General features: G+C 40.1%; 1 protein-coding gene across 1 annotated transcript; it reads left to right on the forward strand.

Moving 5' to 3' along the window:
• The first annotated feature begins 6338 nt into the window (after positions 1-6338).
• Positions 6339-10949, forward strand: LOC307234663 (carotenoid-cleaving dioxygenase, mitochondrial-like). Its single transcript, XM_080006502.1, has 12 exons — positions 6339-6346; positions 6533-6734; positions 6934-7145; positions 7414-7529; positions 7809-7911; positions 8497-8625; positions 8797-8957; positions 9401-9568; positions 9647-9784; positions 9892-10074; positions 10233-10343; positions 10471-10949. Exons 2-12 carry the CDS (start codon positions 6541-6543, stop codon positions 10585-10587), a joined length of 1632 nt encoding a protein of 543 aa, XP_079862628.1. The 5' UTR covers positions 6339-6346; positions 6533-6540; the 3' UTR covers positions 10588-10949.
• The last annotated feature ends 4871 nt before the right edge of the window (positions 10950-15820 follow it).

The raw sequence follows: 15820 nt of genomic DNA on the forward strand, positions 1-15820 counted from the left end.
TAAAAAAAGAAAGATAGAAAGACTAAAAAAAAGAATGTATTTCCTTGGTTCATTTCTCAAGTACTATCCAGACAATGGGCATCCTTGGTGGATTTTTTTTAAGCTATTTTAATTTGCAGATCAAATAATCAACTTATTTTATTGCCTCTTTTGTCTTTCAGGAGTTTAAGTAAACACAGCATTGGCAAGCAATACTATAAAAAAACACTTATTGATGCAACAGTACCACTTTAGAGCACTAAACTGAAGCACAGTAGCAATGCAATCAACCACTTACCGTATACAGTATTGATTCACATCAATAGTTTGTGGTTCATAGAATGTTTTTCTTGCATCTAGAATCAGAATCAGAATTAGAATCAGAATAGTATTTATTGCCAAGTAAGTTTACACGAACAAGGAATTTGTCTTGGTGTTCGGTGCATACATGAAACATAAATGTAAAACAATAAGTATGAGTGAAATATATAAGAATATGTAAAATAAGGCTGTTTTTTTTGTTTATTTGTTTTTTCAATAAAGCTGTACAATTGTGCAGGAATGTGGAAATGTTCAGTCTAAGTTTAACAGTATGTGCAATGTTCACAGATAAAGCCCAGAAGAATGAGGAACGTTAGTTGATGTAACGCATTGACATACTCTTTCAGTTTAAGGCGTAGACGGCGGGGTGGACCTTGTTGATGAGGCCAGTTGCAGAGGGGAAGAAACTGTTCTTGTGGCGAGAGGTTTTGGCCTTGTTGGACCGCAGTCTCCTGCCAGAGGGAAGTGTTTCAATGTGCTAACATGCGTCAATGTGTCAAGAGGCAAAAAATCATTGCATGAATCTTTGTGATAATTGTGTAAGATAAGATACATACAGTATGTGCCAAGTAATAAAGTAATGGGTTATTATGAGGTGGAAATGTGTGTTACAGCTATTGGACGTTCTCAACATCTTCAGCCTATTGCAACACATACACACTAAGATAGATATACATATATACACACGCACCGGCTCACGCATATAGTGAAATTGTGAGTTGTGAAGATTCAATCTTAAATTGTTTTCCATTCAGTTCCGATTCAGGTCATTCAAGCGAGAAAAACATCACCCACATGTTTTGGCCAGCTTGAAAAATGACCGGACTGCTTTCATTTGCTTTCATGCAGGCATGCAGGCATTTCATCTATTACTAATATAGATTAAGGCTAGACCAATTAGACGACAATAAAAATCACTGGCATTCAAAGTAATTCATTTTTGTAGGATTTTGACTTTATAAGCATATTTTGAGCAATATGTAATTGCATATGATCAACATGGTGATGATATGGACATATCATCATATGATTATACGCCCAGCCCTAATTTATATGATCCTTATCACATCTCCATTGTCGTGGTGGTGGCGTTGAGCTGACCTCGCCCTTGGTGTGTGAATGTGTGTATGAGAGGCATTAAATGTGTAGAATTTACGACAACAGTTTGTAATTATATTCCAGAATCACTCAATGCCCATTGACATGTACAAGGTCAGGTTTTTCATATCGACCAGGTGCTTTGCAAATATAGTAAAATCATTATTCAGAGGTTTTCAGTTGTGTTAGGAGTCCATTTATCAAACAGAGAATGCAATATTCTAAAAATGTGCATCTGGATAATCAGCGACGCTCAATGCTTAATGTGTTAATCAGTAGGTGTCGGAAATAAGAGAGGTTGCCGATCCGGCGGGTCGAGGGGAGGAAAAAAAAGGCACGGCTTTTTAAGACTCGTTGAGATCATTTTCTACACATGGATGGCGGGTGATCCGGGAGGGAGTCACGGAGAAAGTGTCCCCATTACGACGGTTTTGTTCCAGACCAACATGTTTCGTTCCCTATGGAGACGTAAAATAAAAACACACTGTTCTGGCACGGCGATGGCGGGCACCCCGCCGCTGGCTCGCGCATCGTCTGTACCACCGGAGAGGGAGACAGGCGTGAATCCGATTCGACCGACAAAATCCTGAGTCGGGTACACCCGTAACAAAATATTATGGAAACACAAACTATTTCTATTTGTTTTGTTTGGAGAAACGGGGAACGCGGAGCTCGCAGCCCGAGCCACAGCTCTGCAGCTTGTGCGGCGGTGCCGGATCCAATTGGGGAGGTCCCGGAACATGTTCCGGCAGCATCCGGCAGAAATGGATAGAGTACCAGAGTGGGTAGGCCGTGACCGTGCGCCTGAGCAGTTCTTCAAATGGTTCATAGTGTCAGCTTTGGGTTTTTTTTATTCATCCCTGTTTTAAGCTTGACATGCCGTTTGGGAAATTCAGAGACCAACGATCAAATGTCTTGTTTGTGCAATTTGTGTCTTTGTAAAAACCATGACTTGAATGGACTTTTTCTTTTTCACTTGGGGGCGGGGGCGGGGGGATTATGTTGTATTTGTGGGAAATTCCTTGATTAGTTGCGATGGGGCTGTGTCAACAACTAGGAGGCAAGTGAGTTGAGCCCACATCATATTTAGTTGGATGTCTCTGATCATTACTTTTATTTTATATTCCCCTTTGCCAGCGAGCCCTTTTGTTTATCAGAATGAATCAATCTCATGCCATGTTGGCACCTCACTGCAAGAAAGACCCTCCTTTCCCTCCCAGAAAGACCCACACCTGTGGGTAGAGTCCCCCACAGGTGTATTTGTAGATCCTTTCTTAAAAAGATGCTCTTTGTCCTTCTGCCACATTTCAGTGAGTGCCGTAAAAAGAAAGATCTGACTCAGAAGAAAATAACTGTCACAATTAAAGGAATAACGCCTTTGGCTCTCAACACAGAGAAGCAACATCTGACTATATATATATATATATATATATATATATATATATATATATATATATATAAACACGTGTCGCGTGACCCACATGTATGCATGGGTCTCTGGAAATCAATTTTCTTCAAAATTTAACTGAAATTCCAATTAGTCTTGGCTACAATATACGTCATTTAAAGCTATATGAGATTGTGAGTTATATCTGTTATATATTGTAAGTGTAAGTTATCTAACTACTTTGAACAAGAAAAGCACAAAACAAAATGCAAGCATACGTTATAAATCATGAATGCTGTCCATTTTGCTGAATACATCCATTTTCTCAATAAAATGGTGTAAGAAATAGTTAACAGATTGACATGTGACAAGATATTGACAGATATTCTCACATTAGTAGATAGATATTGAATACTGAACTAATAATTGTTAAAAGTGTTTGTATTAATTGCATGAAAGACTTTAACTTTGAAAAACAAACAAAATGCACAGGCTTCTGGAAATGTATATTCACAAAATGTTTGTACTGGACATTAATATACATTTTTACCTGTTCATTTTCAGAACAGAAAAAAATGCTCAGCAAAAATCGGAGCCCAGATTGACTCTGATCACCCAACATTGTTTTGAAAACCCCATTTCTCCACTGTATCTCTCCACTTTATGTTTGAGTAAAGAACAAAATAGACCATCTGGCCCAAAATCACATGTCCTCCGAATCACCCAGTTTTAGAGCGAGAAAGGATCGGCCTCTCTGTCACACTGGGACTGTATCTGCCTTTTAGACAAGTTCAAGTTTCATAGCTGTCCTCATTGATATCCACTCGTTGTGTGCTAGATAACTAACAAAGTCAAATCTCAGGGAACGGGAGAAATAACATACAAAGCACATCTTTTACTGCAGGGGTGTACTCTCCTGTGGAATCTGGAATTTCCCATGTAAACTAATCTGGTCAAAAAACAATGCAGGAAAACAAAAACTGTATTTTTAAAATGAATAAATATTTAGATCATTCATTGTTTAGCTACAATATATTATTATTATGTTATTATTATTATTATAGTTAAGGATTGATAAATAAGAATAACATTATTTCCTAAAGATCGTGCAATTGTATTAATTAATATACTGTAAAACTGTATATTACTCCTATAACTAACATTTTCTTCTTTCTTCCCCAATTTAAATGTATAGACAAGCCTGGGCGATGTGAGCATTGAGTTAGACACTTTAAGAGAGGGAATTTGAGAATTTTTATCCCATATACTGATCACACTGTGACTAAAGGTCATTGGTAACCATCTGTCCTGATCAATATTTTATAAATGTTGCATAAGGTTTCCCATTGGGTGGTGAAATCTTTATCAGAATGACTGTAAATAAGCTCATCATTTGTTGAAATTTCCTTTTCCAGATGTCCATGTGGTTTAATGGTTCATCACCCTTAGGTTCGTAATATAAAATATAAACAGTAATAACCTATACATGCCAAAAATGTATGTAGAAAAATAAAATCCTTAATGAAGAATTCTCAATGTGTCAAAATGACAAAAGTTGAATATCATTTAATACATAAACACTTGAGCCCACAGGATAAAGTAATGATCATACAGGGTTTCAAGACCACCACTCTTCCGTAGGTGTGGTCTTGAGTTGAGGTTCATACTGTATATACAAAAGTGAGACAGTGAAGTGAAGGATTATGTGAACTTGTGTTTTCAGGTACTAGACAAAGGTATTAAAGTGATGGTCCCAAGGAGCCAGGTGAGGTCAGGAATAGACACTATTATCGTTTTTACACCAAAATTAGCGTGTACATGCAGGTTTTCAAACGCGGGACAACCCGCTAAAAATAGGCGACTGACTCATTTTCCATTGCCAGTTGGAGTATGCCTTTCTTCTGTTTTCTGGTGGGCCTGGGTTCAACATCAACATGAACGTGCTGGAAACGGCGCATCCAGTTTCTAGTGTGATTGGGGAAAAAACCCCCAATAAAAAAACAGCATGGAGTATTCATCCACCAGCAGCGCCCGATGCGCGGTCCTTTGGCTGCGGGGAGTGGAGACGCTCCTCCAGTTAGGAGGCCTGTTTTGGGCGGTGCTGGAGTGGTTTGGAGCCCGGGAGTGTGGAGGTTCTCCACTCCGTGCGGAGCCGAGCCCACACTCAAAACATTTCATGGTCTCACATGCGGAAATAAAAAAAAAGTAAATAAATTCTGGTTTTGGATTCTAAACTGGATATGAAATGATTGAATGAGACACAGAATGATTACTGATATTCCTCCCTATTTACTCAACAACGTCCGGAAACAGAGCAAAAACTAGCGTTTCTACCCAGATGTCATATTTTCCGTCACTGCCGATCGGAGCTTGAGCCAATAAATACCTATGACGACAGTCATTTGTCCCAGAAAATAATGCCGATTATAACCTTTCCAACTAGAGAGAAAAGCCAGATTTTAGCTGGGGTTTTTTTTGTGCAGTGGAAAACAAGTATAATACTGTTTTTAGACCAAAATCTTCAGGTATATTAAACGTGGGGATACCCTAAAATTAGGCAATTGACACGGTTCCCATTGCCAGAGTGAACGAGTATGCCTTTCTTTCATTTCTGGTGTGTCACATCACAAACACGCCGGAAAAGGGGCGTGTTATGGTTCCGGTGTGATTGGGAAAAAAAATACAGTAGAAGCAGTATGGAGTATCCATACCTGCACCCGCGCACGGGCTACGCTCTATGCCGACCAGACCTCCCGGCAGTCAGCCTTCTCCACCGACGTCTGGCCGCCTACGTGGTTGACCGGGCTGACCTCCTGAGTGGTCTTGCTCACTAGTCCTGTCCCGGGTCATCCTCAGAAACGACTCCACTTACCTGCCCTGTTTGCTGGTGTGGGTTTCCACCTTCCGGCCTGTCTGTCTCAGGGGATTCTTTAGCTATTTTTTTTCTCCTCCGCTGTGTCTCGTCATTATCCCAGTGTATTTAATTTGTCTTCCCCAGTCAGTCCTTGTCGATCATAAATTCCCTGTGTGTGCTGTTGCCCGTATGCCCTGCAATGTTTTAAGTTTCTTTAGTAAAAGATGCCCTTGTTTGAGCATTTCCTGCCTGCTTCTCTGTGTGTCCTGCATTTGGGTTCGCCAGACAGCAACAGACAGGAAGATGTACAACAACAAAGGGTATTACAATGAGTGATGTGATATACAACAATCATGATTATAGGAAGCTGTTTTTTGCCCCCCTTTCTTTTTTTAGCACAAGATCCCTTTGACAATTTGTTGAAAGTCCTGCTTCCTAAACACTGGGAGCGATTCTCTAAGTGAATAAGTTAACTTGTATTACTGTGACAATAAAATACTTGTGCTCTGGATGGGCTTATACAATCAACACGTGTCCTTCTCGGTCTAGGCCAAGGGGGCGTTGCTGATCTGTGGAGAGTTTAAGACTGTCGCAGGTCGCCTTGAACAGTATTCTTAACAGGAATAATCCAGCAAGAATTGCTCTCCACCTGAGAAAGCTCTCAACAGTGATGACTTCCACCCCACGTCAAAAGACTACCAGACAAGGTAAACAGCTTTCAATTTTAATAACAATTTGTCCTAATCAAATAAAAAACCTTCTAGATATTGTGATGAATCATTAATAGTTAAGTATTTTCTTTGAAGTCATTTGAACATTGAAACAATTTAAGATCTAATGTTGACTGGCGAGAATGTGCTGTGATTCATACACGTGACCCTTTTTCCCCACAGCATTTAATATGAGGTCCAAGCCTAAGATGACCGCCAACCACTACACAGATGTGCACGGTCTGCCTTGCATCAAAAAGCTTGTGAGCTCCGTGGAAGAGACCCCAGAAACTATTAGCACCACAGTAACCGGCACCATCCCACAGTGGATCAACGGAAGCTTCCTCAGAAACGGCCCGGGAAAATTTGAGATCGGGGACCACACGTAAGCACAGGGATAGTGTTTTTGTTGTGTTTCTTCAATTTGCCACCAACAAGTGTGTGCACACACACACACACACACACACACACAGAACAAACAGAACCGAGCAAGATAGAAACCAAAAGCATAACAAAATAAACAAAACACATCCATCGTCTCAATATAAACTGCTGTCTCCTCTCAACGCCCCCTCCCCCGGCAGGTTCAACCACTGGTTTGACGGCATGGCTCTTCTGCACCAGTTCAAAATCATAGACGGTCGGGTGACCTACAAGAGCCGCTTCCTTTCCAGTGACTGTTACCAGACCAACATCGAGCACAACCGCATTATGGTGTCAGAGTTTGGCACCATCGCCATGCCGGACCCCTGTAAAAACTTCTTTCAACGCTTCCTGTCCAGATTCGAATTGCCAAGTAAGTTTTTGAACCCCAAGGCACTTAGCACCAGAGTGAATTAGACAGTGATTGGCATGTATGAGTGTGACTAATTACTACTTTAATTATCGATAAGAGGTTCTAGTTCAACAAAGAAGCGTAATAAACTGCTGGCTCAAACTCTGCGGTGCGGTAGCCATCATTCGAGTCGAGGATCAGTGTTTGGGAACCACTAGTCTCATTTAAGATGCCATCCAGATTGTGATTTTTATTCAACTATATCTGGCAATGTCTTCCACTGCTGCAGAGCCCACAGATAATGCTAGTGTGAGCTTTGTGACTTACAAGGGGGACTACTATGTCAGTACAGAGACCAACTTCATGCACAAGGTGGACCCTGAAACACTGGAGACCACGAAAAAGGTAGCCACATATCTGCACCTTCAAATTTCCCTTAATTTAAATTTAAGTGTAGCTGGAGTGTGTGCACCGGGAGCCTGATTTACTCGATGCTGTTATACAGATGATTGCTAAAATCATATTAAAGAAAAAGAAAAATAATCTTATTTAAACTATCATCTCTTGCACATAAAGCCTTTGTTCTTCGGGTAGTTTACAGACACAGTAGTCATGCCATTAGAAAGTTATTGCAGACCAAGATTAGTATTTGGTGCTGAAACTCTTTCTATCCTTTATTGTTAGGTTGACTGGAGCAAATTCATTGCTGTAAATGGAGCCACTGCGCACCCACACAGTGAGCCAGATGGTACAACGTACAACATGGGGAATTCCTATACTGCCAAAGGTATGTAGATGTAGAAGAAGAATAGAAGAATCTTTAAATATCACACACACACACACACACACACACACACACACACACACACACACACACACACACACACACACACACACACACACACACACACACACACACACACACACACACACACACACACACACACACACACACACACACACACGCTTTGGATGGTGGCCGGTGAAATGAGGCCTCTGCATTTAACCCATCCTGGCTTGTCCTTCCTCCGGGGGCGCAGCCAGGAGCAGTGGGCAGCATTCATGGACACCCCCGGGGACCTGGTAACGAGTGTCCATTGCTGGTCAGACAATGATGGGTGCATGTTTTTGGTGGGGGTCCTTACTGACGTGAGGTGGAGGAAACCCCATGTGAGCATGGGGAGAACATGCAAACTCCACACAGAAAGGCTCCTATTTGGGAGATAACCCGCCCGGAGCACGTAATGACGAGTAGACTAAGGTTCAGGGCAACTAGTAAATGTAAATGATCAAGAGTATTCATATTATGAAGCCATTGTATAAACGTTTGGTAATCCTTACTAATAGATAAATATAAATATGTATTTACCAGGAGCATTCTACAACATAATCTGTGTGCCTCCCACCAAAACGGCACCGGAGGACACCCTGGAGGGAGCCACCGTGGTCTGCTCCATTCCCTCAGCGGACAAGACAAAGCCCTCCTACTACCACAGCTTTGGTGAGCCCCCATTGGTTCCCTCCTCCTCACTCCCGAGGGAGACACATTCCATTTGTGATATGAATGAGAATGATTTTTAATTCTGTAAAGTACTATCATCTCCATCTGAGAAGAGAGCTATTGCAAAAGTTTAGATGGTTCCTAATGGGATATTTCTTCGTTCCCTTCCAGCCATGTCTAAAAACTATGTGATGTTCATCGAGCAGCCCATCAAGATGAACCTGCTGAAAATTGTGACAGGGAAGCTGACAAGGAAGGGCATCAGTGATGGAATATACTGGGACCCCAAATGTGATACCATCTTTCACCTGATTCAAAAGAAGACAGGAGAGGTAAGAATGACAGAAAATACACTGAGATTATAGACTCTTTCTGATCTGTCCAAAATACACTCCATTCTTCCCTCTAGTATTCATTTCATTGTCTTCTCTTTTTTTCCCCACATACAAAGAAACCAAAACATGTTATTTGACAACAGTGTTGAGTAATGTCTTTAAAGAACACTTTCTCTTTGATTCCCGATTGTGCTAGATAAGAATCAAGGGACCTCCTTTTTTAATGCCATCACTTTTCCTGGGTGCCTCTTCATACAAGGGCGGTCCAAATGTGAACATATAATTCTTGTGATTCATTACTAATTAATGTTTCAGGCCATTTTAAAACAGAAGCAGTGATGTGGCCATGTAATTAAAAATGCCATGAGTACAACTTGTATGAATCACATTAGGCTGCTTAAGTTAAGTAACCTGCACCTCTGCTTGGCACCCTGACGTAGGTGAGCTCGGTCAAGTACCACACCAAGGCCATGTCAACGTTCCACCAGATCAATGCCTACGAGGAGAACGGCTTTCTGATCGTGGACATGTGCGCTTCAGAAGACGGACAGGCCATCAATAACTACAAGGTCCAGAACCTCCGCAAGTCCGGCGAAGCTCTCGACGAGGTCAGCCCACTTTGCCAAATATCAACATAGAATTTTAGCATTAAACGGTTAGTTCAATGACTGTTTGTTTTCCATCAGGTGTACAACACCCTGTGCAGAGTGTTTCCGAGGCGCTTTGTTCTGCCCCTTAACGTGGACAATGAGACACCATGTGATAGCAACCTGAACACCCAATGTGACACTACTGCCACCGCTATCAAGCTCTCAAATAACAAGGTCCATGGTTATCACCGATGCATACAATTATTACTGTGCACCCATTTAACATCCACTAGCTTTTGCTGATAGGAAGGATTACCACGCTGAATTTCTTTCCTGTGCAGGTGTATTGCACCCATGAGGATCTCCATGGCCAAGAGCTCCACAGATATGGCGGTCTGGAATTCCCACAGATTAACTACGCCAAGTACAACACACGGCCTTACCGCTACTTCTATGGTTGTGGCTTCAGACACCTTGTAGGAGACACCTTGATAAAGATGGACCTCCAAGGGAAACACATGAAGGTGCGCCCAGGGAGGCTCTTCATATCTTTGTAGAGATAATTCCAGTTGAGAAATTTGCACACCTAATTCGAAAATAAAATCGTTAATATAGTCATCACGGTATTGTATTCATCAGCTCAAACTTTAAACAATGATAAATTATTTGTTCTTTTAAAAAGGTGTGGGAAGAGCCAGGCTTTTACCCGTCCGAGCCGATCTTTGTTGCCGCTCCTAATGCCATTGAGGAGGATGATGGGGTTGTGATGTCAGTGGTAATAACTCCATATAAGGTTAATATTCCCTTTCAAATGCGAACGTACAGTGCGATTTTATTTACCCTAGTGGGTTTTATTAAGAAAATCTTAACTCATATACAGCATGTATAAATACATTTTTCTCTATTTCCCCTTTCTGCAGGACAAGAGTACTTTCCTTCTGATTTTGGATGCCAAGACATTTGAAGAGCTGGGAAGGGCTGAGGTACCTGTGAATATTCCCTATGGTTTCCACGGAGCGTTCAACGCCACCGCATAGATATGTGCAAAGACTAAAACAAACAAGTATAAACAAACCCCTTAACAGTGGATAGACAGATCCGGTTTAAGTGTTGCATTTTTAATGTTCAGTGTACTGCTGAATAGATGTTTTACCTTTAAACAGCCCTTTAAGGGATTATACAAGAGTTATTATATGGTTCAAATGTTATTGCTGCCCTGTGTGAGAAAACCAGGTGAACTTGAAACTTTGTACATAAATTGTTTTTGTACTTCCAATGTTTTTGAATGCAACAAGAACATGTTTAGCAAGTAACATGTAAACCTATGAAAATGTAAATGTAAGTTTTGGAAAAGAAAAAATGATTTGAATGTTTTTTTAAATTAAGGTAAGTCAAATGTAATGCTTCAGAGATATGTTTTCACATTTAATACTATATAACACATGAATAATAATTTTGGATATTAAAACTGAAAATAAAATCCAAAAATTATGTTCTAGGTGCAAAATAATATCAACTGTTTATATTTTGTATTCATGTGTTTATTTAGTCAAAGAAATGTATTTCACATTGTATGCACTTAAAATGTTGTATCATGTTATGTAAGATAACATTGTTATGTTATGCCATATAAATTGTTATGTAATAAAAGCCAACAAGTCAAACCAACTTTGAACTCTGAATGCAACATAAACAGCGCCTTGGCAAAGTTTCCTTAAAAACCCCTGAAAGGTTAAGTCCATGCAGAAGCTCTAGGCCTACAGCTGTTCAGAGATCAGTGCTAAAGTGTGTTTGAGGTGATCCTTCTTTTCTCTGAGGTAGAACTCCAGACTTCTAGCCTCCTTCAACATACCCTCCAGCTCCCTGACTTGGGACGCATCCAAAGCAGCCCTCTCACTGGGTAGGAGGAAAAAGGAGAGGTCTCATGCAATTCATTCGTTCTTGAAAGAAATGGGATCATTTACAAAAAAAAAACATATAAAGAAAAACAACAACACTTTGACATGTTTGCAGACACCCACAGTGGATGAAATGGATAAAATAGAATGTTGGAATTCTCATTTACCTACCTCAGGGTGTCAGCATATTTCAAAAAAAGCCTGCCCACTTCTGTATCTACACCTGTTATCAGAAAGTGAAGCACTATGAGTATGATGTGACAATTTCACAGTCAATGTTGAAGATTTATTGTAAATGACACTTGCGGCTGACACTTTGAGATGAGAGAAAAAGGAATGACACTGATATGAAACTAAACTGGGCAAGATAGATAAATATCAAAGGTTGCGATTTTGTTAAGTAAGTAATTCTGACCATGTGAATCCAAAAGCAAATCCAGAAAAGCAAAGGATTTGTTTAATGACCATGGATTGGCCTTTCGTATTGTGATAGACTGAAAATGTGGACCACTTCCACATTAAGTAACAGCTTAGCTTTATTCTACTCTACTTCGATAAAATGGTGGAATTCTATTCTTACAAATATTAAAGCTGTAGATGGCAACAGCTCTTTACACACACCTGCAACTGCCGCTTGAAATAAATCTGCCGAATCCAAGCTTTTGGGTTTACTTGTCGTGGCTTTATTCTTCTTTGGTGGGGGTTTGTCATGATGTGCAGCCATTTGTTCCATCTATTGCAACGGGGTGAAAGATTAACGACACAATTAGATTATCTGTATTTAGCTGTGCCATCGATACAAAATGTGCATGTATGTATGAATAACATGTTTTATGTTAGTTTTTATGGCAATAGCATCCACTAAATCTGCCTAAAGTTAGGGCCACATCAGGTGATTTTCAAGGCCTATTTGGCAATAATTTGAGTCTGGGGTAGTCCAGGGTAGTTGTGCTGTAGAGTCATAGCTGTCATCAGTGTGTGTGTGTGTGTGTGTGTGTGTGTGTGTGTGTGAGAAAGATTCAAATTTGTCTCTGTATGATCCCAGTCGGCCAGGTCATGATTCAGTAAAACATGTTTGATTTTATCGGGGTTAGTCTTTCCAAATCCTTTGGTGTGTGCGTATCAAAGCCTCAAATCACAACGATAATTTTCGACAGACAATGAGATTGTGCTTCTTTTCTGCAGCTGTAGGGTGTCTACGCGGCTGCTTTGGGGTCCTTTCCGCCTCTTGGAGGCGCCACGACATAATACCGACCTTATACACCAGAACCAATTGGGATAATTCACACACACACACACACACACACACACACACACACACACACACACACACACACACACACACACACACACACACACACACACACACACACACACACACACACACACACACACACACACACACACACACACACACGTTTTCCTGGACCTAATTAATCGTTTTTCAATACATGTTGTCGTCCATTGTTTATGTTTTTGTGTAAATGTTTGGTTCTATGTTTATTTGTCTCACCTATGGTGATTCTCCACCTGTTGCAACAGGTGGAGAAATACAAATACTCTATGTTGTATGCCCAGCGTGCTGACAGCACAGGTTAAAAATAAATAAATAAATAATAGTTAAAAAAGAGAGATTGTGTGCCTGCACGATGGCGAAGCCAAAGAAAGCAGAAAGTAGGGGAGTGTGGAGTTCTGAAATGGAGGAGACTTGTGGAATTGTGGCAGACTCATGAGCATCTGATTAGTGTATAATGTCAGCGCTGCCAGTTCACTGCCCAAACAACTACAGTAGCAAGCTGTATGGCATCCATGTTTGTTTTGGTGTCAAAATCTCGGGAGATATTTTGCCCTCTTGCAGGAAGATCCATTCAGGAGTACCACAAAACTTTGTCCGTCTGTTCTCCATCTTTAGAATTGTACTGCTCAAAGAGAGCAGTTGTAATGTGTGTGTAGAAGAGACAAAAAAAAAAAATCTGAAAACCTCAGTTGTTGAATGTGCGCTGCTCAATCTTTTCATTGTCTTTCACGATTGGAAAAAACAAAATAATAATAACCACACAATGTGGCCCCAGCTTTACATGTAAGCAAAGTCAAATCACTAACTACGCTAAATTACATTTAGCCATTGGAAAGCTTATCAGCAAGTTTCAGTCAGTTCACAAGTTCAGCTGCAATTCTTACCTCTTGGGGTGTTTTATTTTTCGCACCTTTGCAGTTGCTGGCTCCCTTGTTGCTTACTGTTGGTGGAACCGTGTAACCAGTCATTGGTAATACGTGTTTCATTGTTCTATACCTTGCTGCAAATATGAAAACATAAAAATAAAAAAACATTCCTCTTAAAAAAATTTTTTAATTCCTAGCTATTCACCATATTACGCATGGTGGTGAGGATTAGGAAAGCATATTTAAAGGAATTTTTTTCACGATAGCTGTTAACCTTCACCAAGAATCATCGATTGATTGATACCATAAAAGATAATGACGTCACCAGGAGGTGTCGCCACCTACATGACGTTGCGTGCCTCCCAGATTTTTTGACTTGACGAAGGAGCATTTCTCCTTATTTCATTTTAAAATGGAGAAGTTCGAGATCAGACTGACTGAGCTATTTCGCGCATACAGTAATATTTACGAATCATCTTTGCGCAAGTGAAATACTTGAAAATGTTTCCATCCTCCGGGACGGAATGAACCGGATATTACGTAGCAGAGACTGGTGTACGTATAGAAAATGAGAGGCTAATAAAATAACTAAACACTCAGTCTAGTCTAGACTTATAGTCAATTAATTGTTAACATCCCTACTCCTGACACTCTGGTTATGCACATTAACGTTTAGGTCCTAAACTTAACCTAACACTCCAAAAACGAAGTGATCGCGTTGTTTTGGGAAGTTCTGCAGTGTCATTGTGGCATGCAGCTTTAACCTCATATCAACTTATCTTAAATTTGGTGAGACCGAGAGGAAGGTAATCAAATATAGTGAAGCCATAAAAGAAGCAGACAGGGCTTGTTCTGAAACAAGAGTGACCCTGGAGGAACTTAAGTTTGGCTTTCCCTAACTGTTTGGAAAAGGGATTAAAATGCAATGCATTTTTGTTGCAATGCAACAACGCAGTCATGTTTGATGGTATAGTAACCACAGGGAAGATACTGCATTACCTGCCTTTGAAATTCAACAGCAAAAAGTTTGTTAGAAAACCGCCTACTTACGACCTACAACCAGGTGTGCTGTCACTCCAGGAAGCAGGTTTGAGTAAATATACTTTTTTAATCAAGATCATATTACACACACCACATGGCTTGAACCGACTACAATTACAGACATCACTTCAACTTCAAAATATTGACATGTATACACAGAAAGGTTATTTCATTCATTTTATGAAATCTAAAACCGTATGATTATTAAATACTATATATAATGTCATGTATAATCGTAATTGCTAATGGATCCTATGGGAAAAGATCCACATCTATTAATGGCTTCAATTAAGTTCAGAGAAATAAATGTCCAAAAAAGGGCGAACGAGATAGGGCTGAGCCATGCAGAATTCATAACCGTCAATTTATTTTGATTTTTTATGAGTTTGTAGGAGGCAGCAATTATTTTTTCATGTAATATTTTTTTAGAAATGTTGGTGCTACTTGCATTCATTTTCCTTCACCGTGTGACTGAAGGTGGGTATTATTGTATTGTATAATGGAAATAATCTAGAGTTCGCTCCAGATTATTTCCACTAATGGGTGTTGCAATGTGTGTCTTGTATTTACATAAAATGAGTGATGGGTGAGCTGAGGGTCCTTCTGGAAATAACGTGTGTCCCTTTTTAAAATAGCTTGTAGTTTCACTCCGACCACCAACCAAAGCCCTACTTCCCTTTGCAGTATGATGGGAAATACCAGAGTATGTTTTAGTATGTGAGCTAGACCTAGCATTAGCATTAGACACTTAATCGCAGCTAATTGTGGAAAATAAGTGGCATTATTAAATTCAAACCGCTTTCAAAGAATGTTTGGCATTTTAGATGTTACTAATTATGCACCAAGCTGACTGACGTTATTATTGTTTTTTTTGTTTTTTTTAAATTATTATTCATAATGATGATAAAAGTAATTGTCAGTTTGGATGACAGCTTCCATCTTGTGAATTTAGCAGATACTGAAGTTAACTTGGTTGTAGACACTTACCCAAACTTTGTTGAAAGAATGGATACTTTCATAGGTCGAGGTTATTTCTTCACTTGTTTAATGAAGATTCATTTGGATTACGTTCATTATTTTCTGCACCAGGACACCGGTGCACCTGCGTATGGGTACGATGACGGTGGGGGTGGGGTTGCCAGTTTCAGCGTTTCTTCCCGAAATTGGT

The sequence above is a fragment of the Zeus faber genome (assembly GCF_960531495.2).
Source record: "Zeus faber genome assembly, chromosome: 9".
Taxonomy (NCBI): domain Eukaryota; kingdom Metazoa; phylum Chordata; class Actinopteri; order Zeiformes; family Zeidae; genus Zeus; species Zeus faber.

Bases quoted from the DNA above. Each gene is read 5' to 3' on its own strand.
- LOC307234663 (XM_080006502.1), top strand. From the start codon at position 6,541: ATGAGGTCCAAGCCTAAGATGACCGCCAACCACTACACAGATGTGCAC. The intron at 7,146-7,413 runs GTAAGTTTTTGA...CCACTGCTGCAG, and splicing joins GTCCAGATTCGAATTGCCAA to AGCCCACAGATAATGCTAGT. The intron at 7,530-7,808 runs GTAGCCACATAT...CTTTATTGTTAG, and splicing joins CACTGGAGACCACGAAAAAG to GTTGACTGGAGCAAATTCAT.